General features: G+C 44.6%; 6 protein-coding genes across 7 annotated transcripts in view; 5 read left to right on the forward strand and 1 right to left on the reverse strand.

Moving 5' to 3' along the window:
• The first annotated feature begins 364 nt into the window (after window positions 1–364).
• Window positions 365–5,495, forward strand: LOC6901499 (uncharacterized). The gene is made up of 2 exons (XM_002134149.4): window positions 365–1,051; window positions 1,409–5,495. Exon 2 carries the CDS (start codon window positions 1,422–1,424, stop codon window positions 4,521–4,523), a length of 3,102 nt encoding a protein of 1,033 aa, XP_002134185.4. The 5' UTR covers window positions 365–1,051; window positions 1,409–1,421; the 3' UTR covers window positions 4,524–5,495.
• A 2,312-nt stretch (window positions 5,496–7,807) lies between these two features.
• On the forward strand, window positions 7,808–10,966 carry dsh (Segment polarity protein dishevelled). The gene has a single exon (XM_001354847.4). It carries the CDS (start codon window positions 8,667–8,669, stop codon window positions 10,518–10,520), a length of 1,854 nt encoding a protein of 617 aa, XP_001354883.4. The 5' UTR covers window positions 7,808–8,666; the 3' UTR covers window positions 10,521–10,966.
• A 570-nt stretch (window positions 10,967–11,536) lies between these two features.
• Pa1 (PTIP associated 1) lies at window positions 11,537–12,865 on the forward strand. The gene is made up of 2 exons (XM_001354846.4): window positions 11,537–12,135; window positions 12,205–12,865. The coding sequence occupies exons 1-2, from the start codon at window positions 11,795–11,797 to the stop codon at window positions 12,362–12,364; spliced, it is 501 nt and encodes a 166-aa protein (XP_001354882.2). The 5' UTR covers window positions 11,537–11,794; the 3' UTR covers window positions 12,365–12,865.
• A 1,055-nt stretch (window positions 12,866–13,920) lies between these two features.
• On the reverse strand, window positions 13,921–22,160 carry hop (tyrosine-protein kinase hopscotch). Its single transcript, XM_001354845.4, has 11 exons — window positions 21,924–22,160; window positions 20,526–21,811; window positions 19,176–19,336; window positions 18,894–19,100; window positions 17,676–17,995; window positions 17,140–17,605; window positions 16,049–16,398; window positions 15,567–15,985; window positions 15,317–15,501; window positions 15,088–15,252; window positions 13,921–14,960 (listed from the first exon to the last, which is right to left on the reverse strand). Exons 2-11 carry the CDS (start codon window positions 21,606–21,608, stop codon window positions 14,780–14,782), a joined length of 3,537 nt encoding a protein of 1,178 aa, XP_001354881.2. The 5' UTR covers window positions 21,609–21,811; window positions 21,924–22,160; the 3' UTR covers window positions 13,921–14,779.
• Window positions 22,161–22,671: 511 nt separating this feature from the next.
• Tim8 (translocase of inner membrane 8) lies at window positions 22,672–23,649 on the forward strand. Its single transcript, XM_001354844.4, has 2 exons — window positions 22,672–22,908; window positions 23,000–23,649. The coding sequence occupies exons 1-2, from the start codon at window positions 22,816–22,818 to the stop codon at window positions 23,165–23,167; spliced, it is 261 nt and encodes an 86-aa protein (XP_001354880.2). The 5' UTR covers window positions 22,672–22,815; the 3' UTR covers window positions 23,168–23,649.
• Window positions 23,650–25,241: 1,592 nt separating this feature from the next.
• Window positions 25,242–26,727, forward strand: part of dlg1 (discs large 1) — a 47,026-nt gene continuing 45,540 nt past the window's right edge. Inside the window, exon 1 of one of the 2 annotated variants that reach the window (XM_033385304.1) lies at window positions 25,242–25,310. The gene's annotated coding sequence lies outside the window, so the exon portion shown is untranslated. Of the gene's footprint in view, window positions 25,311–25,399; window positions 25,416–26,727 lie in introns of those variants that run through there. The other variant, XM_033385306.1, reaches the window with a different exon arrangement.

The following is a 26,727-nucleotide window of genomic DNA, read 5'->3' on the forward strand; positions in this document are numbered from 1 at the left end:
GAAAATTGATTAATCAATGGCCTAAAATTACGTGGGCAAAACTTAAGGTTTTAGTTAGCCAGAATTATTAAACGGAATCTCTAAATTGAGCTATATGAACGACTATCCTCTTTCGTCTTTTTTGTTTTGACCTATTTCGCTAAAACCTTTTTTTACGCAAAATCCAATAAAAGCAAGTATTGAGAATCACCCAGTTATGTAGAAAATTGATTCATTAATCGGTTAAAACTATGTGGGCATGGCTACATCTTTTATATAGCTGGGAATAGTCGACGGAATATCAAAATTGAGGAATATGTATAACAGAACTTGATTCGTCAGTATATTTACGGTATATTTTTAAAGTAAGACGGTATATTTCGGTATATTGCTGAGGGTCGGACCGTATAATTTATCGAAAAGTCCGCGGTCACGCTGGCGGAAATTAATAAGTGGAGTAAATCGGTCAAATAAGCAATAGCAAGTGTTAAAAGCATCCTTAATGCATACTGGGAAATATTCGTGCGTTAAATTCCGTGCAGTAAAAATACTGCAATCGCATTTCGCTTTAAAATAAATGAAAACGAATTAGCTGCTCTCGCCCATCAAGCAGTCAGCAGCGGCGGCAGCAACAACAACAACGGGGTGCGTGTGTGTGAGTGGTACAGTTGGGTAGAAAAACATCGCCATTGTAGTCGCTCTCTTTCGGAGCTGCCACTACTGTTGCCACCACTGCGATTATACCAGCCACTTCTGCTCTCTGTTGCGTTCAGTTGCAGCGCAGTTACCACCCAACTAAAATCGGGACGAGGCAATAATAAAAACAAGACAAAAAAATACGTACTCAAAACACATCGTATTCGCCATTTGCCACACGCAAGCAGAAAAAATAAAAATAAAATTAAAAAGCGGACATACATCGGTGCCAAACAGGGACGTATTTATCCCACGCAATCGAAAATTCTGCCCAAAAGTTCGCTCTCTGTGTAGTGAAAGTGCGAGCGAAAGAGACGAGAGGAAAAAATAAGCATTGAGCGTAAAACAAAACTTGAAAAAATGTAAAGCCATTATTGTAAGTACATAAAACAACAAAAACGCGGCTCCATTAGTGAGGTGCCCCACGGGGATTTGGGCATTTATATTATATTTGTGTATGTGTATATGTGTGTGCAACTCTGGCGCGCGAAAAAAAATCGTCGTAAATTCCCTAATGCGAGAGGAGAGCAGAGCACTAAAAAGTGACGAAAATAGGCGCCAGAGTTGCCAGAGCTGAAATACCCGTAGAAACACAAGCCGTTGCGTTACCTATTGCCTACACATACATATACATATGCATATACCTATACTGTACTAAAAAACAATATTATTATTCTGCATATCTTCCCATTTCCGAACCGATCTCTATCCTATCCTATCGCATCTGTTGCAGGCACCCATGAAAAATGCCAGCGGGAAAAAAGACGGATGCTAAGACATTAAAGACTCGTACGTGCATTGTATTCGTAAAGAATCTGAGGGAAGGTCGTCCACCAGCGGTTGCCGCCACTGGAAAAGCAGCAGCAGGAGCAGCCGCTAAATCGAATTCAGCTCGGACAATCAACCATAGAAACGTCGCCATTGCCGCCCTACCAAACGCCGCCAGCCCACGACGCGCGACGCGTACCTCTCGACGGTCTGCGACCATTTCGACGGAAATCGTTGTTGGTGGCAAAGCGCGTCAGCGGGCAGCCGTAGAAAACGACAAGCTGTCACCTCCAGCAGCTGTGGGTGCCGCCAGGCGGTTGCGCCAATCCAAGGGGGATTTGGTGACCACCCCATCCCATCCCGCACGGAGGCAGCCACCATCACTGGCATTGGCATCGCCAACGCCGCCAAAATCCACAACCATACAGCCCGCCAAAAGGCTGATGGGTCCGGGCCTGGCCGCCAAGCGACGCAATTCGGCATTACCATCCCCAGCCGCAGGCACACCGGCCAAGCATCTCAGCACGCTGGCCACCTCGACTATACGGCGGAACGCTCTAACCGCCCGTCGGGCCACACAGACACAGGACCACATAATCAGTCCCAAAACACCGAAAATGTACAAACAGCAATCGAAGGTTTCCCCCCATGTGGTGTCGGTCTCCCCGCCGCCGACGATTGCCGCCAGTCGTTCACGTCGCTCCATCAAACCGAATCCCAAGTATGCCAGCGAGGACCTGGTCACACCAAAGTACCTGGCCTCAATGGCCAGCAGCGACACACCCTCGTCGCGTCAACAGCGTGGCGGCGGCGGCAACTCCAATTCGAAGCTCTTTTCCGCCAGCAAATACAACGATATGCATGATCTGCTCGATCTGGACGAGGACAACGATGATGAACTGAACGATGTGGCCTACAATCCGCAGATGCATAAATCCGATGACGATGACGATGATCTGAGCGAGGATGAGTACCAGGAGGAGATGCGTAACGAGAAGTTACCGGAGCCAGTGCCGCCAGTGAAGCGTGGACGTGGACGTCCACCCAAATCGGCGAACGCAGCAGCTGCTGCCGCCACCAGCACGCCCCAGCCCAAGCTCGCCTCCAGTGTGGCCCGCCAGTCGTCGAATCTGCAGCAGCTGCGCCGCACCATGGCCGTGACCATGGGGAACCGCAGCAACAACAATCTGCAGATATCTGCATCGGAGGGGGCCACAAAGCGTAAGCTGGAAGATGCCACCGACAGTCCCGTGGCACGCAAGCGCATGGTTTTGGCAGCAGCAGGGGGACCCAATCGCAGTCTACCAGCGATCAACGGCAGCTCCTCGTCCGGCAAGCCCTCGCCTGCTGCTTCTGCGGGCAGACCCAAGACCCTAATTGGCAGCAGCGCCAGCAACAGTGGCCTGCGCACGGGACCCACAACGGCAACGGCGTCGGGACTGATCAACAAGCAGCGCCCAGCAGCCACGACGGCCATCAAGATGAACAGCTCCACACCAGGAGGAGGCACAGCAGCAGCGGCCAGGAGCACCAGCACCAAGGCGGTGGCTGCCACTTCTCCGGCGGAGAGCAGCAAGATCGTCGACGATGTGCCCACATTCACGATCGTGAATATCAATGACATTATCAACCAGGATGATGTGCTCATCAGTCGCACAAATAATCCCACGGCCAGCACTTTGAATGCCGCCAGCAAAAAATTGTCGGTGGGTCGCCCCAGGACACGGAACATACTCGTCGGCGATAGACCCACCAAGGGATCGGGATCGGGATCAGCGGAAATGCCTACCTCCTCATCGACTCCCACAAGTAATAGCTCAGCGCAGGGCGGCTTTAGTTCATCCAAGCGGGTCAAGGCTTCGGCCACGTTCATCAAAAAGCAGCAGCAGCAGCAATCACAAACGCAGCAGACCGTCAGCCAGAGTCAGAGCCAGAACCAGAACCAGGCCAAGCCCCGTCCCCGTATACTCAATGCAGAGATGGGCAAGAAGGCAAAGCCCATTAAGCCGGTTCTGAGCTTGAGCCAAGAGCTGTATCCCACAGACGTGGATACCGAAGAAGATGAAGCCGATATTGATCTAGATCTCGATGAGAGTGAGGGCGACCTAGCACCATCGCCGCCAGCACCAGTACGCCGTGCGGCCCCAGCTGCTGCTGCGACCAATCGCGGTCAGGCGGCTGCCACAGCCAAAGCCCCAGCCCCAGCCCCGGCGAAATATACGGCACGTCGTCCCATACTCTCGTCGAATGCCACCACAAATAGTAGTCGGAACTATGGCGCAGGAGATCGCAAGTTGACCAAACTCCTGGGCGAGATCAATGAGGAGAGCTTCAAGAAGCCACCCATCAATACGAGTCCTGCAGCGCAACAGCAGTCGCGTTACAGCAAAGAGAACAAGAGCAACAGTTCGACTACCACTATCGTTATCAAAGATCAGGATACCGATGACGATGAGGCCGATAACCTCGACGACGACGAAGACGAGGAGGAGAACGAGAACAAGGGGAAGAAGAATCCGAAATACTTCCCGCCAGAGACAACCACAGTGCGGGAGGAGGATGGCCGCGTTATCAAGAAGATCACCTGCTACGAGACCTGGCACGTGATCAGCAAGCCCCGTGAGCTGCCCGAAAAGACGCGCCAGCAGCGCACGCTTTTAGAGCTGCCGCTGGTCAAGCTGGCGAATGTGGCGGCCCGCATCAAGATGCCGTCGGTGAAGTGGAGCAGCAAGGTGACGCTCTACAAGGTATCGCCGACGCTAATGCAGCGCCAGACAATGACCATATTCACGGGCGATCTGAAGGTGTACAATATACCCGAAGAGGATCGCCACAAGTACCAGCCATCGTGTGTGCTCTTCCGCCGTGTGGTGGTCGATCGTAGCAAGTGCCGGGTGCCATACGATCGGGCCATTATATTCAAGAATCGTTGCTTCTACGCGAACATCGATGGGAAGCATGTCAATCTGATGGGTGCCCCAGAGACGGTCGGCTGCATGAAGGATGTCGAAATACTGCTGGACATTGTGGACACGCTGAATCTGAACAGCCAATTGGTGGAGATGGTCAACTCAAAGTAGGCCCGCACAGAAGCGAACCGAGACGCGAATCAAATGTACTATAAAGCAAGCAGAAGCAGAGGAAGAATCGAGAGTTAACGAGGGAAGTAACGTCCCAGAGAAGGAACGAAGACGGAATATCCCCCACACGGTATAAATGAATGTAGAATTAAAAGATGTTTTTTTTTATGTCGAGATCGGATTACACACTAGTTTTTAATAGTTGCTTTAGCATAATATTAGCTGGTTGGTATTTTTGCCACTCAGATACACACACACACACACACACACATTAATATATATATATATATAATTATAAAAAAAAAAAAAGCAAATTTCTAGATATAAAAGAAGAAATGGAAGTCGATGCAAAAACACAGAAGAAGGCGCAAACAGTAGATGGTTCGGGGTGTACTTGCAACAAGTGTAGGAAGGAAGGAAAAAAGAAAGAGGAAAGGAGACAAAAAAAACAATAGCGCCGATAACGATACCGATTAGAACTTTAGCAATCCCTGGTTCCGGACAATGCATGATTACATACAGAAATATGTATCATTTTAATATTAAATAATAATAAATTTTCTATACATAAAATAGATAACACCCCCTCCCCCCACCTTCCACACACACACACAAACATATTTTCTCTAAGAGTTGTTTTAATCCATTCTCCCCCCCCTCCATTCGGCGGCCCTTTTATCACCAGAGTATGGACCTTCGATTTATAATATTTGTAATATGTATTTTCGGCGATAATTTAAAGAAAAAAAACGGAATTCAATTATTCTTTTTTTTTTTTGTATAATTTTGATAAGAAATTATGCTAAAAATCATTCTTTTGTATGGAATCTAGTTTTATAATTCGTATGTAACCCCTATATATTATTGTGCGTCTGCATTTTGCACTGGAAGGAAAATGATTGTAATTTAATCAATTGTACATTTAATTGAAGAGCGAACCCCCATCATAATAAATAAAAAGAAATCACATCACAATGTTCTCATTCAATCGACTGGGAGGCAGGGTCCCTTTCTTACAGGATTTTAGCCCTCTTGGAGGTTCTCTGAAATAATGAAAGACTACCCCAAAAAGCGATCATCATATGGGTATTTCCAAGGAAAGCTCCCAAAGAGACCCAAAAATAATTAGAATTTTTGTATGTCCCTAGCTACAGCCTATTTTTCGATTTTATCGATATTATCTCCCATAAGAAGATATACGATTAAAGTTCTCTTGCATATTCAACAATCTAAAAAAAAATATACCAAACAGTCCTAAACAGTGACTATTGACCCAGGAAATATTTGTTCCGTGCGAAAGGGTTCAAAATTAAATTAAATATTAAAGAATTTCTAATTTTTGGGAAAAAAATTTTTGGAAAAAAATATCTACATATATATAGTACTGCCAGTGGATTCTATCCAGGAAATAAAAAGGCTTTGCTTCGAGCCTAACATATTCAAGAATCAAAGACTTGTGATATATTTTATTTTAATAATTCCAAACAGCAGATTTGAAAGTGATCTGCATCAAAAATATATACATATATAATACATTAGATCGTTCCAAATCATATAAATACGTGCTAAGAAATATTGTCTAAATTCAATCGGCATGATTAATAATATATATTGGCATGTTTAATATGTATATACTATATGTATACATACATATATGCAGATATATATACATTTATATTTTGCTGGAATTTATTGTGGGATATATAAAAGGAGTTTTTTGAGGGCTGAAAAAAAATTCAACAGTATTTTTTGGATGTCTGCGGCCCGAATTCTAAAAAAATAGTTTTACCCCATAGATTTATAAGATTTCTATAAAGTTATTTTATTTAAAATAAAATGGGTTCTTGAATTATCTTAAATAATCTTTAAGCAAGAAGCAATTACATTTACAAGAATGTATTTTTTTCATTATTTTCCTTACAAATCCGATTCATGAATACATTTTTAATAAGATTGGATAATTTTAAAAACAGCATTTGTGTTGGAGTATGTATTTTAATTTTTAAATAAAAATAACAAAAAAATAAATTTTCAAGAAATCGTTTCATAAATTGGTTTTTGTTGAATTAAATAAAGCAATACATACAGCCTAATAGGCCGGTGATATTGCAAAACTTGTTGAATTTTTATTTTAAGCCCAAAATAAAATATTGGCGCCGGCCAACTTCAAAAGGGAGGGACGTCCAGAAAAAATTGGACGATTTGCTGCTGGATCCCTCAAACAGAAGGGAGGGAATTGCAGAAAAAACTGGATGATTTGCTACTGGATCCCTCAAAGAAACACTCAATATCAAGCAGACCAAAACACGGCAAATGCAGACAGGCGGATGAATTGCATTCATACCCTTGTCACTCATTTACTTTCAAACAATTCCACTTTGGCGCGCAGCTCTAGCGATTATCTAGTCGATAATATTGATAGCCGAATTGCTTTCTTCGAATCAGTTATGGCTCTCTTTGTCGGCTTCTATGAATCTGGTATTGAATCGGAGGCAACAGAGTCTCGTCTTAGTCCATATTGAGTCAATTCCAATCCGTACGACATTATCCATTTGATGACGAGGATGTCGGAGCATTGCAACCATTGGGATGCTGCCTTGACGGAACTATGATGATGATTTCAAAAACATTGACCCCAGGTGAACCCAGCATGTTGTTGTTGTTGGACAAAAATTAACTTTGTTTTTTTATAATTAATCGATATTTTTTTAGGACATCGTTTTGACGACGATTTTCATTGGTCAACAATTTGCTTGAAAACATGTTGCTAGGAAACTCTTAGGCATGATGCAGCAACTTGCTGTTGCAACAACAACTTTACGTAGTGCAAAAACACTCCACACGTTACATTCCATACCCCCTTATGTTTATGCTTAAAACTTATCTTAGTCACAATCAAATAAGAGGGAGAGAGTATGTAAAATTAGCCAATCTTGTAGAAAATTTATTCATTCATCGGCTAAAACTATGTGCCTGAATTTCCTACCTAGCTGGTAATATTAAACCGAATATTATCATGAACAGCGAACGATTACCCCCAGTGGGTATTGAAATAAACTCCACGAAAATTATGAATCTTAAAGAATTTTAGCGCAGTTCGGATAAGAGATATTGTGGTATTTTTTAAATAAAGATGAGGGATGGGATGGATCTGCAAGAATCCGCGGTTTAACTTGTTATCTTGTTTCAATGAAGGGGGTTTAAGTGGGCTAAGTTCGTTTTTTCATCGGTATATTTACGGTATATTTTGAAAATGAGACGGTATGTTTCAGTAGATGCCTGAGAATGATCGATTAGTGCGACGAAAAAATGAGTCGTAATTTTGAATGGGCTATAAAAAAGGGTAGGGACAACAGGCAAAAACAGAAAAGGCAAATTCTTAAGTTCGTACCCTTCTCGCGGGTGTAGACAATATATCTTGAAGACAAAAAGCCGAAGGTATATTCGGCAAAAGTGATGAATTTTACCTTGCAAGCGTTGCACTTTCTGGCCTGTTTTGCCTCTTGGCCATACCCTCTTTTTCCTCCCATCATGTAGCAAATGTGTAGATACCGCGTAGTTGCCATGTCATAAATTGAGTAAGCACCGATGCTTTTTTTTTACATCAACTACGACAAAAAGTGAATTTCGAGCTGTTTTTTTGTTATTATTCGGTTAATCTTTAGTTGCAAACGCCCCCGAATTGTGAGCCATCGATGAGTTGCGAAAAAAGCTGAATTCTAATACGCTACCTTGCCAATTGCTGGGGCCGAAGCTGTTGTGCTTTATTCAAATGGAGGAGGAGCTGCAGTTCCATTGACACCCAACCCAAAAAGCAAGCAGCGGCAGAAGCAGAGGCAGAGGGCAGCAACAGCAGCGGCAGCGGCAGCAGCAGCAGCAGCGAGTGGAGTGTGGAGTTGTGGAGTTTTGATGAGTTTTGAGGGGAGTGGGGAGTGGAAGTGAAGGAAGCACAGAGCCGACGCACACATGAAAAAGTATTCAAATTTGTGCAAATGGAAAAAGTGTTTGAGGCATAAATAATAAGCAGAGAATCATCGCTGAAAAACGGCAAAATAAATCGCACGAATTTATTAAGAGACGCGACCGAGACCCGACCGAGATCCGAGATAGAGCCAGTAGGCAGAACAACAACAGGCAGGCGCGATGGATACAGATAGACCAAATGGACAAGAGACGAAAGTCATTTATCATATTGACGATGAGACCACCCCCTATTTGGTGAAAATACCCATACCCTCGTCGCAGGTAACCCTCAAGGACTTCAAGCTGGTGCTCAATAAACAGAACAACAACTACAAGTATTTCTTCAAGTCGATGGACGCCGACTTTGGTGTCGTTAAGGAGGAGATCGCCGACGATGCCACCATCTTGCCTTGCTTCAACGGCCGTGTCGTCTCCTGGCTGGTCTCGGCCGACGGCACCAATCAGTCGGACAACTGCTCGGAGCTGCCCACCAGCGAATGCGAAATGGTCGGCCTCGGTCGGGCCAATGTCCGCACACAGCTTGCCCTGCAACAGCAACAGCAGCAGCATCAACAGCACCAGCAGCAGCAGCAACAGCAGCAGCAGCATCAGCAGCACCTGCAGCAGCAGCAGCAACAACAGAAGCTGTCCGGCGGCGGTCTAATCAGCAACCAGATGCTCCAGCCGCCACCGCTCACATATCAATCGGCATCGGTGCTATCGAGCGACCTCGATTCGACCAGTCTCTTTGGCACCGAATCGGAGCTGACGCTGGACCGTGACATGACCGACTACAGCAGCGTGCAGCGGCTGCAGGTGCGCAAGAAGCCGCAGCGTCGCAAAAAGCGGGCGCCCAGCATGTCGCGTACCTCCTCATACAGCTCGATCACCGATTCCACCATGTCCCTGAACATCATCACCGTCTCGATCAACATGGAGGCTGTCAATTTTCTGGGCATCTCGATTGTTGGCCAATCGAATCGTGGCGGCGACGGTGGCATCTATGTGGGCAGCATCATGAAGGGCGGGGCCGTCGCATTGGATGGCCGGATCGAGCCGGGCGACATGATACTCCAGGTGAACGACGTAAACTTCGAGAACATGACCAACGATGAGGCGGTGCGTGTGCTGCGTGAGGTCGTACAGAAGCCGGGGCCCATCAAGCTGGTGGTGGCCAAGTGCTGGGACCCGAATCCCAAGGGTTACTTTACCATACCGCGCACGGAACCAGTACGGCCGATAGATCCCGGTGCCTGGGTGGCGCACACCCAGGCGCTAACCTCGCACGACAGTATTATTGCCGATATACCGGAGCCGATCAAGGAGCGGCTCGACCAGAACAATCTCGAGGAGATAGTCAAGGCCATGACGAAGCCGGACAGCGGTCTGGAGATACGTGACCGCATGTGGCTGAAGATAACCATACCGAATGCGTTTATTGGCGCCGATGCGGTCAATTGGGTGCTGGAGAATGTCGAGGATGTGCAGGACCGGAGGGAGGCACGCCGGATTGTGTCCGCAATGCTGCGTAACAATTACATCAAGCATACGGTCAACAAGCTGACCTTCTCCGAGCAGTGCTATTATGTGGTGAACGAGGAGCGCAATCCCAATCTGCGGTCACTCAATCCGCACCAGCAGCAGCATCCGCATCCGCACGGCCAGCATGCGCTCAGTCATGCGGACACGGAGAGCATCACCAGCGACATTGGGCCGCTGCCGAATCCCCCCATCTATATGCCATACTCGGCCACGTACAATCCCAGTCACGGCTATCAGCCGATACAGTACGGCATCACCGAGCGCCACATCTCGTCGGGTTCGAGCAGCTCGGATGTGCTCACCAGCAAGGATATATCTGCATCGCAAAGCGACATCACATCGGTTATACATCAGACCAATCAGCTGACCATTGCCGCACATGGTTCGAACAAATCTTCGGGATCTTCGAATCGTGGCGGTGGCGGGGGAGGCGGCGGAGGGGGTGGCAATACCAACGATCAGGATGTATCCGTATTTAATTACGTATTGTAGAAATTCTTTCTTGCAATCAAATTGTGTGTTTTTAATTATTATGGATTTATTATTAATGAATATGTATAATTATTCTTTTTATATACGAGTATACAAAACAAGAAAAACAAAAAACCAACAACAAACAACCAACAACCACAACCAACAGCAACAACAATATTAATAATACTTATGTATATGTATGTATCTGTAAGCTATATAGAACGAAAAGTGCAAGATGCAACATGCAAAATGCAAAATGCAAGCGAGATAGAGAGAGAACGAACGAGAGTGAGAGAGAGGACACATCCAGATCAGACGGATATATGAGCGAGAGAGAAAGAGCGGACAACGAGGAAATGAGATAATGATGATGGGATGGATGCATGCGTGGGGACGAGATTTTGAATAAAGTTCTAAGAATTTAGTAATCACAAAAGTAAATAAATAAAAGTAAAACCAAAATATTCCATTGTCTACTCCCCTTTCATTTTGATTGTGCCACCGTGCTTATGGGTGTCGTGTCGGTTGGCATTTCTTATCTGTCGATCCGGTCTAGTCGGTGCTTTTGTACTTTTTTATGCAATATGATTTTTTTTTGTTTTCTTTAAACTTGATATTTCTCTAGGAACGCAATGGGAGCCGCTTTGGAAAGCCAATCGCATGCTATTTGAGAGTTTTGATAGGCTTTTCGGACTGTAATCGGTTTATTGGAGGAACAATTAAGCAACGCAGCCCAAAAATACAGATTTGCAACCATTTTGGAACCCCCATTCGTAGCCATGTCCGTATTTTCTTCTATCGCAATATAATTGTAATTTATCTACATACATATTCATCGTCATTTTGTGTTTCCTTCTACTGTTCCAATCATTTCTGTTGCAGAAAACAAATATGTAACTATTTCAAAAAGCGCGCTCCAGACATCACATTGATCGGTTTCCAACACCAGGGGCGCAGAGTTGCTTCTAAAAGCATCGAATCCACCGGCTTGTCAGCGTATATAGAAATAAAAAACATACCTGCTTTTTACCCAAACAAGGCCAGAATAATATTAAGAATGAAAACAGAGCCAGCCATCGCAAAAGCAGCAAATGCTGAGTAACTGGAGTTATATTATTTAATGCTGAAGTCTGGTAATATACCAATATGGCCCGCCCTGGCCGGCGGGCACCCTCGCCTGGCGCCTATTCTGCGAAAAGAGCGCTGCTTGTGGAAAAGAACGCTGAGGGAAATGGAAAAGAGCTGGAGCAGCAGGCCACCAATGCCGTTGAACAGGATTATGATCCCTTTAAATGACGCGCTTTGTACGGCACGTGGATTCACCGGTTTCCAGCACTTGCGCAGAGATGTTTCGAGAAGCTATCGAATCTAGCGTACGCGTAAATAAACATAGGTGGAGAAAAATTACCCAAACAGGCAGATTAACAATGGCAACAGATGTAGAGCCAGTCACAACGGCAGACAAGTTCTCAGCAAATGCTGAGGAATTAGAGAGCTACTATCTAATGCTCGAGGCTGGTACCATACCGGACTTACAGTGGCTATTCCCCGGACGGCGGGCGCCCTCGCCAGACGCCAGTTCTGGGGGGAATAGCAAAGAGCTGGAGCAGGCCACCGATGCCATTGAACAGGAGTAAGAACAGCACCAAAGGCGTAAGCCCCTCATAGATAACAAGGCTTTTTATTTTGTTTACTCCCACAGACCGCAGAAGGCGAATGACTTTGACTTCAGCGACGATGTGGCTCCCACACAGATGCGGGTACGCAGCCAGACATCCACGCCGAAGTCGGCCAAAAAGAAGACGGCCGACTTTGCCGGTGTTATGGAGACGCTCAAGAAGAAAAATGCCGAAAGCTCCTAGCATACGGGGAAGCGTAGTATCAGCCATAGGCCGTTCTTCTGATACGACTACGACGCGGAACCTGCATACCTGACTCTGGATTTGAATTGGAGGATCGACAAGGTAATATTTTGTATTTAAGGCACTACCAATCATGTTTTTTCGTAGGCTATTCAATGTATTTGTTTTGTCCACGTTGTATTAAGATGTTTTATGTCTAGCCGTTAAATAAAACACCCCTCAAATGTATTTAAATTTAAGGTTCGATTATGCTATAGATCATATATTGCAGCAACAGACTTTAGGGATGCAGAACAAGACACATATATTAGATATAAATAGAATTAGAAATAGGGTCATTAGCAGGAAATACTTATTTTTATAGGATAAGGACTCCTATTGGAGCAGTCCATTTGGGGCATGAATATTCGTATTCCCTCTTCCTTAAAAATGTGTCCTTGCATCTGAAATTCCCATTGGAATTCCCCCAATTTATAACACATGTATTATCTTATACTACTATCATACGCATTTTATATATATTTAAATTTAAGCAAACATTTGATATAAACAAAAAAAAGGAAATAAAAATATATTCGTTTAAAATATAAAACATGGAAAGAATTGAAAAAATTGAACGGAAACAAGAGACAACAAAATAGAAGAAGTGAAAAAGAAGAGTGCAGGCAGAGGGTGGGAGCGCTCTCCTTCAGTCTTGTGCAGCCTCTTGATGCCCAGCCTCTTTGAAGATCTGGTTTTAAAAAAGGTTTCACGATATCCTCTGCTGATTGCTTTCTTTTATATTTTTGTAAACTATTCCGCGTATCTTTAAACCCCACAAAATAAAAGCATACATGACAAATAATGTCTTAAGGGATTCTATGGCATACAGTAGTCTGTTCCTATCTTTGTCTTTGAGTCGGACCGGAAGACCCTGTTGCTCTGGCCTATAGACTATACAATAAGAAAATGTTGAACCAAAAGCTGTTCTGTGGTGGGTTTTTCGCAGGACGCCTCGTATTTGCCTATGCTTTGGGCAGCCGAGTCGTCCCAGAATCCTAAATACCCAGGCGAAGCACAAAATAATACAATAATACAATTGCACGGCATATTTTCTCCGAGACTGGGACCGATTGCGCCTCACCAAATACTATATTTTTGTTGTAGGAAGCCGATTGGACAGCAAGAGGCTGCACATTGCGGTTTATCTTAGTCTACAATTGTATAAATAACTAAATAAATAAATCTTTGAGTATCAAATAGTACCAATCACTCGTAATACGTAATTGTTTTCAAAGATAAACCCAAATTATGGCATGGCACTGCAATGCAACGTTCCTGAAATTTAAAACACATCAATTAATATCTATGGAGAGCTATCCTATCCAGAGACACAAAGCAAAACATTTAGATATTTTAAACACGTAAGAAATGTAATTTATTTTTGACATATCCTTGTAGTTATAATCAATAATAAGTTATTGTGCCAGTGGGTGGTGCTTGTATATGCGATACATTTTTTCGTAAATATATTTGATATTTTATTTTTGATTCGTTTTCTATTTCTGTGTTGTTGGTTTTTTTTGTATAGTTATATATATATTTTTTAATTGAAAATGGCATTGACATCAACATTAATTGACAATACACATCCCTTAGACGCTATATGTGCACATTGTTTTGTTTTAGATTTCTGTTACTTAATCTTAGATTAGCATTCGCCTTCGGATTTTCGCATGAAACAATAAACACCCGTACATAATGCGGGACACGCACGCACACAGACACACACACAACCATCACATATGCAACTTTAAATCTATTATACGTTTTTTGTGTGTTTTTTTTCGTATTTTTGGGATTTGCACGTGTTTAAAGCTTAAGCCTAATTAAAATTATTGATATCTATGTACATTCCTACATTGAGTCTCGTTTATAATACAACACTATAAAATACTCTATTATTTAAAAAAAGACTATAGGTATATATGTATGTCTATGTATATGATGCACAAGCTTAACAATATTTAACAAAGTTTGCTAAAATATAACACAAGTGATTGAGAATTTGTTTAGTAATATTTTGAGGTGGGTGGGGGTTGGGGGGAACCTAAAAAGTGTGTAGTATAAAGGGGACAGGGTGGGCAGACATTAAACATTAAGCATTAAAAATAAACGATTTACGATTAAGAACCCTTCAGAGGTTCCGTCAATTGCGAGGGTGGGGGTCGGTTTTTGTGTTTTTTCAAAACGTACACTTTAAAATGCTAACTACTTACAAGCAAGCTATAAATCTGTAAATATACACACATATATATATAAAGCATAGAAAAAGTTTAGTGTTCAGAACACTTGTGGTTTTGACTCTCTTTCTATAGCTCCTGCTCCGTCTCCGGCTCCCCAGTGATGTGCTGCTTCTGTTGCTTGTGCTGTTATTCATGATTCTGATTCCGTTGGTGCTGTACTTGTACCCGTGGCCGCCACATTATTACCTATTTGGGCAGTAATAATCTCTATAATTTGACTAAATGTGGGTCGGGCACGTGGCACGGGATTCCAGCAGGGCAGCATCAGTTCGTTGTATACGAAATCTGGACAGCCCGGCGACTGGGGTAATCTACAACCATAAAAATATAACAGATTAAGGTATTCAAATTATTGAGGCTAATGACAGAAACATGGCAAAAACGCAGGCGATAGAAGATAGCCAATGGTCAGCAATTTGAATTCATTAGTTTACTCACCTTTCACCTTTGTTGAGGCGATCGGTGAAATGTACTTCGTTTTCCTGAGGCGGAACCAGATTAGGTGCCTCGCCATGTGTGAACATCTCATAGAGCGTCACGCCATAGCTCCAGACATCCGAAAACGATGAGAATTTACCGGTAGTATTGGCCTCCGGCGAATACCTATTGTTGGAATTGTTGTCGAAAGTTAGATGCAGGCGGGCGGGGCTTCAGGCTTAACACCTACCATTTGAAGGGTATATCTCGTTTGCTTTTGGCAATGTAGTAACCCTCAGAGTTGGCAAACTGTGCCAGACCAAAGTCCGAGATCTTCACACAGTCCAGATCGATGTGAGTCTTTCGATCCACCAGAATATTGCGGGCAGCCAAGTCACGATGTATCAGACCCTTGCCAGACAAATAATTCATGCCCTATCGACAAACAAAGGAATGAATGAATATTTCACAATTAATGCCAGAATTGACCGTCGACCTACCTGAGCTATCTGAATGGCAAAGCCTAGCAGTCGATTTGTGTTCAAATCAGGGGCTTTGTAGCGTAGATACACATCGAAAGAGCCATCCAAATACTCCATTATTATGCTATGGGTGTTGTTGTCCCAGTATTTGAATTTCACAACATTCGTATGCTCCAGATTGCGCATGATGACGATCTCACGCTGAAAGTCCTGCGTTACCTGCATGGTGTTCAGCTTCTTGATGGCCACAATCTCGGAGGGACGCCGGTCGTCGTATTCGATGGTGCCCCTGTAGACGGTGCCATAGTGGCCCTTGCCAATATTATGCAGTGGACTATAAAACACCCGACAGCCATCCAGCTGCAGGACCTGCGGCATATTCTTAACATCCAAGACATTCACACAATCTTGATTGTAATTTGGCATTTCTGTTCCATCTAAAAAGAAATTTGCCTGCGTAAATGGGAAGTGTATATGCAGAGGGACGGAGCAGAGCTCACTTGGTATGGGCTCGGCCACCAGCGTATAGTTGGGCTGTATTTCCGACTTCATGGTAACCAGACGCGAAAAGATGTCGTGATGGCTGAAACGCTTCTCCGCATCGTCGCTCCATCCGTCCATAATGGTGTCGTACATTAGAGTGGGGCACAACTCTACATCCACTGGTGGCAATATGTTGCCGTCCTGCCTGCGATTTCTCAGCAGCTCCTCCTGCCTTACCGTCCTCAGATCCCGCTGGCAGCGCGAGAATATCTCATAGATGGTGGTGGCAAAGGCCCACAGTTGTGTCCCCAGATCCAGTTTGGCGGCTTGCAGATTATTATAGTATTTCACGGGTATCCAGGCCGAGCTGCAGGCAAAAATATAAACAGGTTTTAAATTGATGACCGAACGACAGTGTTTGAAAACTTACAGTCGATGGGGCAAAAGTTAAGTGAACAATGCGATAAAAGGAAAAAACGCCCCAACAAAATACATAATTATTCGAATAGGTTTTTACATCAAAGTTCATGAAATCATCAGCCAAACAGACGACGTCTGTAGCCCATATTGAGATCAATAGTTGACAATCTGCCAACGGGAATTTACCATTCATTTGAGCGAGGGTCAAATTTGAAGTGTGATTAGCAACAAATGTATTGCATGTACTCGCATTTAGTCATATAAATATCAGCATAGAACATCATCATGTCAATAGTCAATAGACATTTAATAAAATGCGAGTTTCTTGGATTGCTTTGGTTCTTATCTCTGTCTACCGCTTCACTCACTAGATCTCTGTCATATCAAAATTTCACTTTTAATGGATGCCCCAGGTCAAATCTGCTGAAATGGTATACCACGTGCCCGACGCGACCCGCGTTCCCTCGAATTATAGAGATTATTGATGAACGTCAATACTTCAGGGAACATTTATGTTGCTAAGTGATCTGCTGATTAAATACCAGTGGCATAGCTTTTTGCCACTTCTTAGCTTGCAACTTCTGGTATTTTTGCAGGGTTAAATCTTATTGTAAGTTTTCAAACGCTGTCTGAGTGGGGGGAGGGATTGGTGGTGGCTGGTAAACCTGATTGCGATATCGTGACTCACTCAGATTCTTTGTAGGGGCGCGGATAGCCTGGATCACTGATCTTGGCATCGAGCATGAACCTTTCTGGTTCGAATTTGGTCACATACAGATTACTGCATCGTATGTAGCTGTGTATTATCTTGTTATCCTCCAGATAGTGTATGCCCCGCACCAGGCCATGCATCAGATCGAGCAGGCAGTGGAGCGACACCGCATCCCGCTTCTCCAGCAGGAACTTGTTGAGTGGCCCGTACCGGGAGTACTCCATCACCATGGTGTATGGATCGGAGAGGGTCAAGCCGTACAGCTTGATGAACTGCGGCGACTGGATGAGGCTCCAGGTCTGGGCCAGTTTGAAAAACTCCATGATATTGCAGTCGTTCTTCAGCATCTTCAACGTCACGGACACATCCTTCACCAGACTCTGTTGTATCCAATCGCCGCGCATCGTGAACATCATCCCATCCTCGCCGAGCGTTATCGAGTCTGCAAGCGGCATAAGAATTCCCAGTCTCAGTTTCGGTTTGCTTTGCCCTTAGTCGAGTAGGTCTCTCACCTGGATACCATTGCAGATCCGTCTTGGGATTGAAGATCTGGGGATTGCGGTGCTGCAGCTCCGCTTCGCTCAGCACCAAGTCAGTCTTTTTGGCTTTCAGATTTTTTGGCAAGCACAGCAGCAGCAACGGCGGCTTGTCGTACTTGGAGGCGGGCACTCGCAGACGGCCCGGACTGTTGGCCGGTATGAACTGTGCCAGCTCCAGCAGATCCCGAAACGGGTGCTGGCCGTCATGGTAGCAGAGCACCCACTGTCCGTCCTTGCGTAGGATCTTCAGTGTCTCCGTTTTGCAGCGCTCATGGTCGGTGTTTCGGCCGGTGCTAGAAAATGCAGAACAGAATGTTTGGATTCAAATTGGAAAACAGGGGAACCGAGCAGGGGAATAGTAAATAAACAAAAAACATGTCCTGTATATGACTGTTCATATTGCGCTTTAAGACTATTGTTTATGGTGTACAATGACCTGCTCAACGAGAGAAAGGCTTCAATGCCGTAAAACTTTCCACAATAATTTAGGCTTCATTTGTTTTCTGTTTCTTCCTTGAGTTTCCCGGGAATTCCCTACAAGAAAAAGAGGGTCTTGGAGAGGTAGCATAAGGAGAAATAAATTTAAAAATAAAAAGAGAACTGTTCAAAATGGGTACTTAATGATCCCTCCTTTATAGAAGGAAATCCTTTATAGACTACAGACCCACAGGACACCGCTTTGGTCCACCCCAAGCTTCCACGAGTCCCAGAGCAATTGAAAGAAGTTTTCCAATGAAGAAACAACATCTACTCTCTTTCTCGAGGTACATTTAGGTGTCTACACTTTGATTGTTAAAAAAGAATCTGTGCGGTTGAGAGCCTTATCGAATCCACACAATCCATATTGTAATCTGGGATTCCGATGCAAAAGGGTCTCGAATAATCGTTTGTTGACCTCCAATCATGCTGAAGCCTCTGATATGCAGAAACCTGATATAAATTGAGATTAAGGGCCATACTCAAATGAACAAAGTGAACAAGATTACATAAAGTGCTGTAACGAAAGCTTTAAGCCATAATTTTCTTTGATCTGTTCGAGACGTCTGACAAATGAGCGGCGGCAAGCAAACACCGCATCGAGTTTCAAAGAAGCGCGTCTAGCAGGATAAAGCTTTGGGTGTACAAATAGCATAAGATAACAAAGCCTCAGGTCCAGGTGGCCCTGCCCTGCTGCTATCTCGTTGCACATACATTCTCGTGTTGATGTCAATGTAGTAAGTATTGTACTCTCGATCACATTGCCGTACGATGTAGCTGCCGCACTTGTCGCCATGCTCGTGCAGCTTCATCAGAGAATAATTGCCACCAATGGGCCCGTGGCAGCAGAGATTTCCAAGCTCCTCCAGCGAAGGTGTCCGATACGAATGGCACAGATCCTGCATCCATTTAACAGTCAATCTGTGTGGTAAAAAGGGAATTTTACAAAATATGGATGGGATGGATGGATGGATGGATGGATGGTCGGCCACTCACCTGATGTATATGCCCAGATAAGAGATGAATGATTTCATTTCCTTTTCGGTATGAAAGTGCATCACATAGCCCTTGGGCAGGCCCACAATTTCCAGACGTACATCGGTATCATTGATTTTCGAGATCATAAATATCCCTTCAACGCCGCCCACTGGAATCCACTGCAAAGAAAACAACAACAACAAAAAATGCAACAAATGCCATAGGGGTGTCGTTTTTATGACTTCCTCTACTCTGGTTTCTGCGATGATAAGGCGGCTCTGTGGGGCATTTATTTATATATGAATTTCCGTTTTACACCGCCTAAAGATTACAATTATTCGTTAAATGATCGGAAATCGTATATGCCCTCAATTCGAAAACTACTTTGAAAATCTTGCAAATATTCTTCATTAGAAACAGGCTTTGCTTTAACTGAGGAAATTACTGGGATTCGAAGAGCGATTGGGCGTCCATATAAGTACATATATATATATATATAGACAGAGAAGAAGCATAAAAGTTCTGTCGTTTTTGCAGCTATGCCCTGGGCTTCCTTTTAATTTTTTTGTTTCTACAAGCATCGCCTAATATAAAGATCATAGTGAGGCACATCCTTCCATCTTTGATACCGAAACGTAGTGCATTTACGTGATCCAGGCTGCTTCCCCTACTCTATTGGGGTTATATTAAGAACATTCTGTGACTGTTTATTGCCTTCTCACATCCCGAATCTCGTGTTACATATAGAGTCTACTACAAAATGGAACCAAGCCACACCAAGGCCACAACCCTGGGCAGAAACGCTCGAGAGGCACTGCCATAGGACTCTACTTCGTTGTATAAAGAACCAGCTTAAAGAATAGTCCCAGAGAGACTAGCCGCGAGTCCAAAAAAACTACATTTATGTCGTGTGCATGACGAAAGGATTGATTTACTACCTTCTAATTCCATTTAGTGATCTCTGTTTCTCCAAAAGGATCGGTTGTGTGTGTTCCTACCGTTTCTAAAGCCTATTCTTTATTATATTTCTGTTGTTGTTTCAACCGGAATCGGTCTTGGGTTTTGAAGGAGCCTAAGAAACGAATTAATTCTCTAGTAATCACAGTTCGATTTTATTCAAAATTAGTACCAAAAAATCTTTGAAATATCCGTAAATGAGATTGTTCTGTTTCAGGTTCTGGTTCTTGGGTGCCGGGAGAGCCGGGAGTGCCTGGGTGGGCACACGTTTTGCCAAGTAAATAATATAGAAAATACCTAAAATTGCAAGCGCAAATGCTAATTGAAGAAGCAACGAGAGTCGGACTCTCAGTCTCGTGGCGGAGCCCGGAGGAAGGGACGGGAAGGGAAGGAAGACGATGTTTGTCGTACCTTGAGCGTGGCCTCTGATGTAACACGCGCCACCTTCAGTCCCGGCTCGGGAGAATCGTGTGGCCACAGTCTTACGTAGACATCGATGCCAGAGCTTTGGGCTCCTCCACGCGATTTACTGCGCTTCCCATTGCTCCTGGCCGTTTGACTGTTGTTGTTGGCGGTCAATGTGGACAGCGTGTTGGTGCTGGAGCTAGATCCCGTGGTCAGCGTGGTGGTGGATGTGCAGGTAGAGCTGGCCATGCTGGACCCACTATGGCTGCCGACGCCGGACATGCTGACGCCCCCTGGCTCGCTGGGGGGATCCTCGTTGGGCAAATGATCGACCACGGCCGTGAACTGCTCGGTCATGTAGGTGGGGGCCAGGTGGCAGATCTGATGGATGTAGTGCCACTTCAGCTGGGCCGCCGTGTTGTTGGAGTTTTCGCTGAGTTTGCGGAAATACTCGCAGATCTTGGGACCCACGAAAAAGAAGTGCGCATTCCACACACTCTTGGGCAGGTACTGGCGGCACGAGCTCTCGATGGAGCGGGCCGGCAACTCCTTCTCCTTCAGGTCGATCAGCATGTCCATCACGGCCAGCCCCGTCACCTTTTCCTTGTGCTCTGGGTAGCGGATCTCTGCGATGTGCTCGTGCAGGTTATCGAAGCGCATCTGCCAGTAGAGGTACTCATGGCTGTGCACATCGATCCTTTCCAGCTGGCTGTCCAGCTCTGGCACGCGGAAACGCATGCGAAAGCAGTAGCGGACTTGGCAGCTCAGCTTCTCGCCCGGCAGGACCCAAGTGTGGCCGTAGCTAAGGAGCTGGGCACGCGACGAGCGACGGGTACCGAGGTGCTCGCGTATGCCGAAGAGCAGCTGGGCCGTGGGCAGGACTTTCAGTTCGCGGCACATGAATGTGCAGATCTCCTCGCAGAGCATGTCCGGCAAGAAGCGTTCAAACTCTTTGCTCTTGTAGTTGTACACGTGAATAAGGCCATCATCCTGGTGGATGCTCTGGCTGGAGGTGCCGCTGTGGAGGGAGGTGGTCGTCAGGCTGGCGCTGTCCCCCAGCGATGTACGCCCACTGCTGCTGTCATCCATGGCAGCAGCTGGCTTCGCGTCCCCTACTCTGGTCCTGGTCCTCGTCCTCGTCGGTGGAACACTGTGCACTATTCTGCATCCAAAATGGGAACCGTGGCCGTTTGCTGTTGCCCGCCTTTACGCGCAGCGTCAGCACTTGGTATACGCGCGGAGCCCCAAAATAGAATCGGGTCAACAGAACTAACTTTAACTTTAGCTTGAACCTGCAGTCGAACAATAAAAAAAAAACCGGAAAACCGAAAGCAAAACAGCACAAGAAACAAATTAAAAAAAGATTAGGTTCGATTCGTGGATGGATGCCGTTCCTTTATTTACTTTTCCCGGTCACAGGGTTTAATTTGTATTGCATCGCCTAAGCGCGCGCAAGAGGTAGAGCATTATCAACAGCCACCGCGAGCCACAACGCACAACGCGACACAATAAAGCGAATGAAAGCACCAGTCACGGCAAAATATTTATTAATTTTTTAGGTTTTATGTTGTTTTTAGCGTTGGTCTTCAGTGTGACCGTGGACTTGTCGATAAGAAGTATACCGAAATATACCTCACAGTTTTAAAACATACTGATGAATTAATTGTACTCATATTCCTCTATTTTGATATTCGGTTGAATATTACCAACTAGCTTGGATCCTTTGACCTGAACACATAATTTTATTCGAGTAACGAATCACTTTTCTAAAAGAGTGTCAAGGGTCTATTGGATTATTTATTAAATAAGGCTTAAACAAAAAGGATCAGCAACAATTTCGACAAAAATCTTTTTTTTACATGGTAACAGCACGCTAACTACGCACATACTACATATGTATGAAAGACCGCGGTAAGACCGATAAGATATGCGGTCTGACCCCCAGATATCGACGGCACAGTTTCAAAATATACCAAAAATGTACTGAGGATTTATTCTTATTAATATTCGGTTAAAGATTACTAAATAACTAAGATCTGAGGGTCCTGAACACATAATTTTATCCGATTAACGACCCACTTTCCTGCAAGACTGGCGTTAAAGCTGGCGTTTTACAGCACTAATACGTAGCAGCCTTGGTATTTAACATCTGATCTGCCAACAGTTTGGCAACACATCTACTGCCATACGACGGAATTTATATAACCTCAAATCAAAAAACTCAATTTTTGTGACAAAACTCTACATTTTGTTCACAGAAAATTCGACTTGAAGCGCCCACAACAATCAAGCCAAGATGTCTGATTTCGAGACCGACTTGACCAGCAACGACAAAGAGCTGCAGGAGTTTCTGATGATGGAAAAACAGAAGGCGCAGGTCAATGCACAGGTATGTTACCACCCACTGGAGCCCCAAGACCGACAGCGGAATGTAATCAAAAATCAAACAAAATGTGAAAAATGGCAATCCAAACCCACAGATACACGAGTTCAACGAGATTTGCTGGGAGAAGTGCATTGGAAAGCCCAGCGCCAAGCTGGACAGCGCCACAGAGACGTGCCTGAGCAACTGCGTGGACCGCTTCATCGACACATCGCTCCTCATCACACAGCGCTTCGCGCAGATTCTGCAGAAGCACGACATGTAAGGCGGGAGGAAGCATCCATTTGGCAGCCGACAGCCGACCCAATGGACAGGACTGTCTCTGTGTTGCGGCTGCTGCATCCAATGTCCTACTGTTAAAACTATTTTTAAAAAATTACCATGTAAGAATTTTTTTGATGTGTCTTCGGTTGGACGGACCCGCAGACCCATGTACTCCCCTTACAAACCAAAAAAACAAACCCTTCCGTTCACCCGGCAATATTCCACAAATTGGACACGCCTCTCAATGCCTAGACAGCAGCCGGTGCTAATTTTCCCCTCTGCCAGCCGCCGTGCCATGCCTGTGAGCCATTGGAGGGACGACGTCGACGACCCACAAAAGCCGCCTGTACAACTTCAGTGTTCTATAGCCCCGTATATAATAACAATATATACATAAATATATGGTTCTGTTGTTGGCTTAAAGTTATTTGGAATGAAAACATAATAAAGGCTACCTTTTGACTTGGGGTTTGTGGTACGCTACGTCCATTTAGAGTTGTTGTATAACGTCGGGAGTAAGAAGTTCGGTTTGCTTTGAGTTCTTTTATTCTAGGGTAGACTTCTTATTTTGATCGGACAGCGAGGTTGTTAGTGGTTGATTATCGTTCCTGTCAGTCGCCGATCATGCCCGATCGGAGCACTTGTACAGCTGCTGCCTCTTCTCGTGCCAGGCGTTGCGTTTGGCTAATTTTAAGTGAGGGCCCATATCCAAACCCAACTCTGTTCCATGCTCCGCAGCGGTAATGATCGTGCCGAGTGAACGGATGTGCCCCTTGGACTCCACGGCACAGAATTTACAGAGAATTTACTGACTCTGACAGGGCTGGCGATTTAAACTTTTCTTATCATAACTTTGCTGCTTACGACACATTAAATCTTTGATGCAGATCCAACAATCACAAAATCGGATGTGAAGTCGGCTCGAATATTGTAATTTCAAAAAACCCGCCAAATTTGTTCCGTTTGAGCCGAGAGAGAGAGAGGAGAGTTTCTACGCGCTATTTGGTTTGATCGAACCGGTTGAGCGAACTCGAACCTCAATTCGAAATGTAGTGTAGATGTAGAATGTAGAATTCATTTTCTGCAATATTCCCGAATATTCGAATGTTTGAGTCTATTCCGTCGCTGCGTGGTACGCATTTATTTTAACTCATACAACTGAATGCTGAAAACTATGAAGCCAAAAATCACTCGCATTCATATAAACTAGATTCATTGTATGCGTCGCACTCATTAAACTTAATTCAATTCGAATGCATTCATGGAGCCATGCAGATCTCTAATACATACATACATATGTAGTCAAATTTGAAAGCCCTGAACCGTTACATGGACAAAATCAAAGTAGAGATGAAAGCAAAAAATCGATACTGTCGATAGTGCCCTCGATGGTTTGACAGCTCTAACTCGAACATTTCATCGATAAGTGCTCTCTCCTAAGACGAAAAAATGAGTCGTAGTTGTGAATGAGCTATAACAAAGGGTATGGACAACAGGCAAAAACAGCCGAAGAAAATTGCAATTTTCGTACGAACCTCACCTCGCTAGTGAGGACAATAAACATCGAAGACAAAAGCGGCCAGGTACATTGCGAAAAAGTGGTGGAGTTAGCATGAGTTAGCTTTTCTGGGGGGTTTGCCTCTTGGCCATACCCTCTTTTTCCTCCCATTATGTAGCAAATGTGTAGATACTGCGTAGTTGCCATGTCGTAAGTATCATAGTTGACATTGTATAAATAATTAATTGCATAAATTGTTTCGCGGCGGACGTAAACAACCGTGTGGTTTTGCCGAAATTTTTTTTCCTGAATTCAGAAATTTCCGTTGATACGATTCACAAATATATCCATATCGAAAGTGGGGAAACTCGGAGCCGCGACAACAACAGAGAGCAGAAATAATGTCGAATTTTTCGTAAATTCAGAAAAGTCCGTTGATATATCTATCCCACAAAAATACCGATTTGATATTTATCAGAAAAGGATATATATGTATATCAATATCATTCGATAACATCCCTGCGGTAGGCTCTGTGCCAAACGCATGTTCTTTTGCCTGTGAGTGTTTCTGCAAATAGTAAATAGTGCTCCCAACGGGCTCTTGTATCCTGTAATCGAATGCTGGAAAATCGGTAAAATTCAAAAGGTCGGTCTCCCCCACCTTGATACACGCGCTCCACCGTTTCGAGTCGTCCTCCCAGGATATGTAGAGCGAGACACACACACACGCAGTATACTGTTTTTAGAGTCGGTGCGTGGTTTTTTTGAATATATGTAATACGCATACATATGTACGTTGTGTGTGTGTTTGTGTGTATGCAATGTCCGTGTGGGTTGTTGTAATTGTAAGGGATGTTGTGCCTGTGCGGCAGCGCAAATATATGTTCTCGTATATAAAAAAAGAGCCAGGAAAATCAAAAAATTACATGCACATGTGTATGTGTGTGCGTGTGTGTGTGAAGAGAGAAGGTGACAGTTACACTGCAGTCAGTCGCCGCCAGCAATTTAACGGCAAAACCAGCACAGTGTTCATGTGGTATATGTGAGCTTTATTTTTGCACGTGTAGGAGTGTGATTTATGTGGAATTTAGTATTTAAACTGCAATTGCACGCACACATGGGCATTCATGTTGTGCTGAAGCTGCATCAGTGTCAGTGGAGCGTGTATAATTCAAACGGATTGACAGCAGCATCAGCAGCGGTGAATATGTGAGCGGGGAGGAGAGCCAGCGGTGTTTTTTTATTATTTTTTTTTTTGCTTGGTGTGGGTGAGAGGAGATCAATGCTTGCGTGGATGTGGACGTGTGTATGGGTAGGAGGAGCAGACAGACAGATCACCCATCAGTGTGCGTGTCGGAGCAGAGCAGAGCATCGCCAAATTTTTGTATTAAAAATTGTACAATAAAACAAGAGCAGAGCGGTTCTCATTCTCTCTCTCCTCTGTTTTGCATACATTATGTACATATGTATATATATTTATATGCATGTATGTATTATTCAGTTTCATCTTTTTTGTGGCCTGGTCTATAAATAACACTAATACTAAGTAATGTAGCGTTCTGGCGTGCGCGCGGTACGCGGCGGCAAAGGCATAATTATGCTCGCTATGTCTGTCTCTCTCCTGGCCCTCTACTCTCTTCAATAATTAATTACGTGTATCTGAGGCAAAGGCTTACGTACACACTTACGCTTACGGTTACGGTTCGACCCAATTTCGGGTTTTAACGAAACGGTCGGATGGACGGACAGTGGCAACACCAGCACCGCCACCACCACAGATAACGACCAAGCCACGCGACATGTCAAGGTCAGGAGGCGGAAAGGCGAACGTCAATCCGTGTAACGAATAATAGACATATACATATGTGTGCGTGTGTATGTTTGATTATTGCATATGGGCTGCTGGTGTCCTGAAAGTGTGAAGCATACTTTTCTGCGCCCGCACCTGCATCTCCCGCAGCACACGTGTATTTTTTGGTGGGTGTGAGTGCGCAAACCATACAAATAGGCAATACACACACACAAACACACATCACACGGACACATTTAATTATACGTCCTGT

This window comes from Drosophila pseudoobscura, chromosome X, assembly GCF_009870125.1.
Source record: "Drosophila pseudoobscura strain MV-25-SWS-2005 chromosome X, UCI_Dpse_MV25, whole genome shotgun sequence".
Classification (NCBI taxonomy): Eukaryota; Metazoa; Arthropoda; class Insecta; order Diptera; family Drosophilidae; genus Drosophila; species Drosophila pseudoobscura.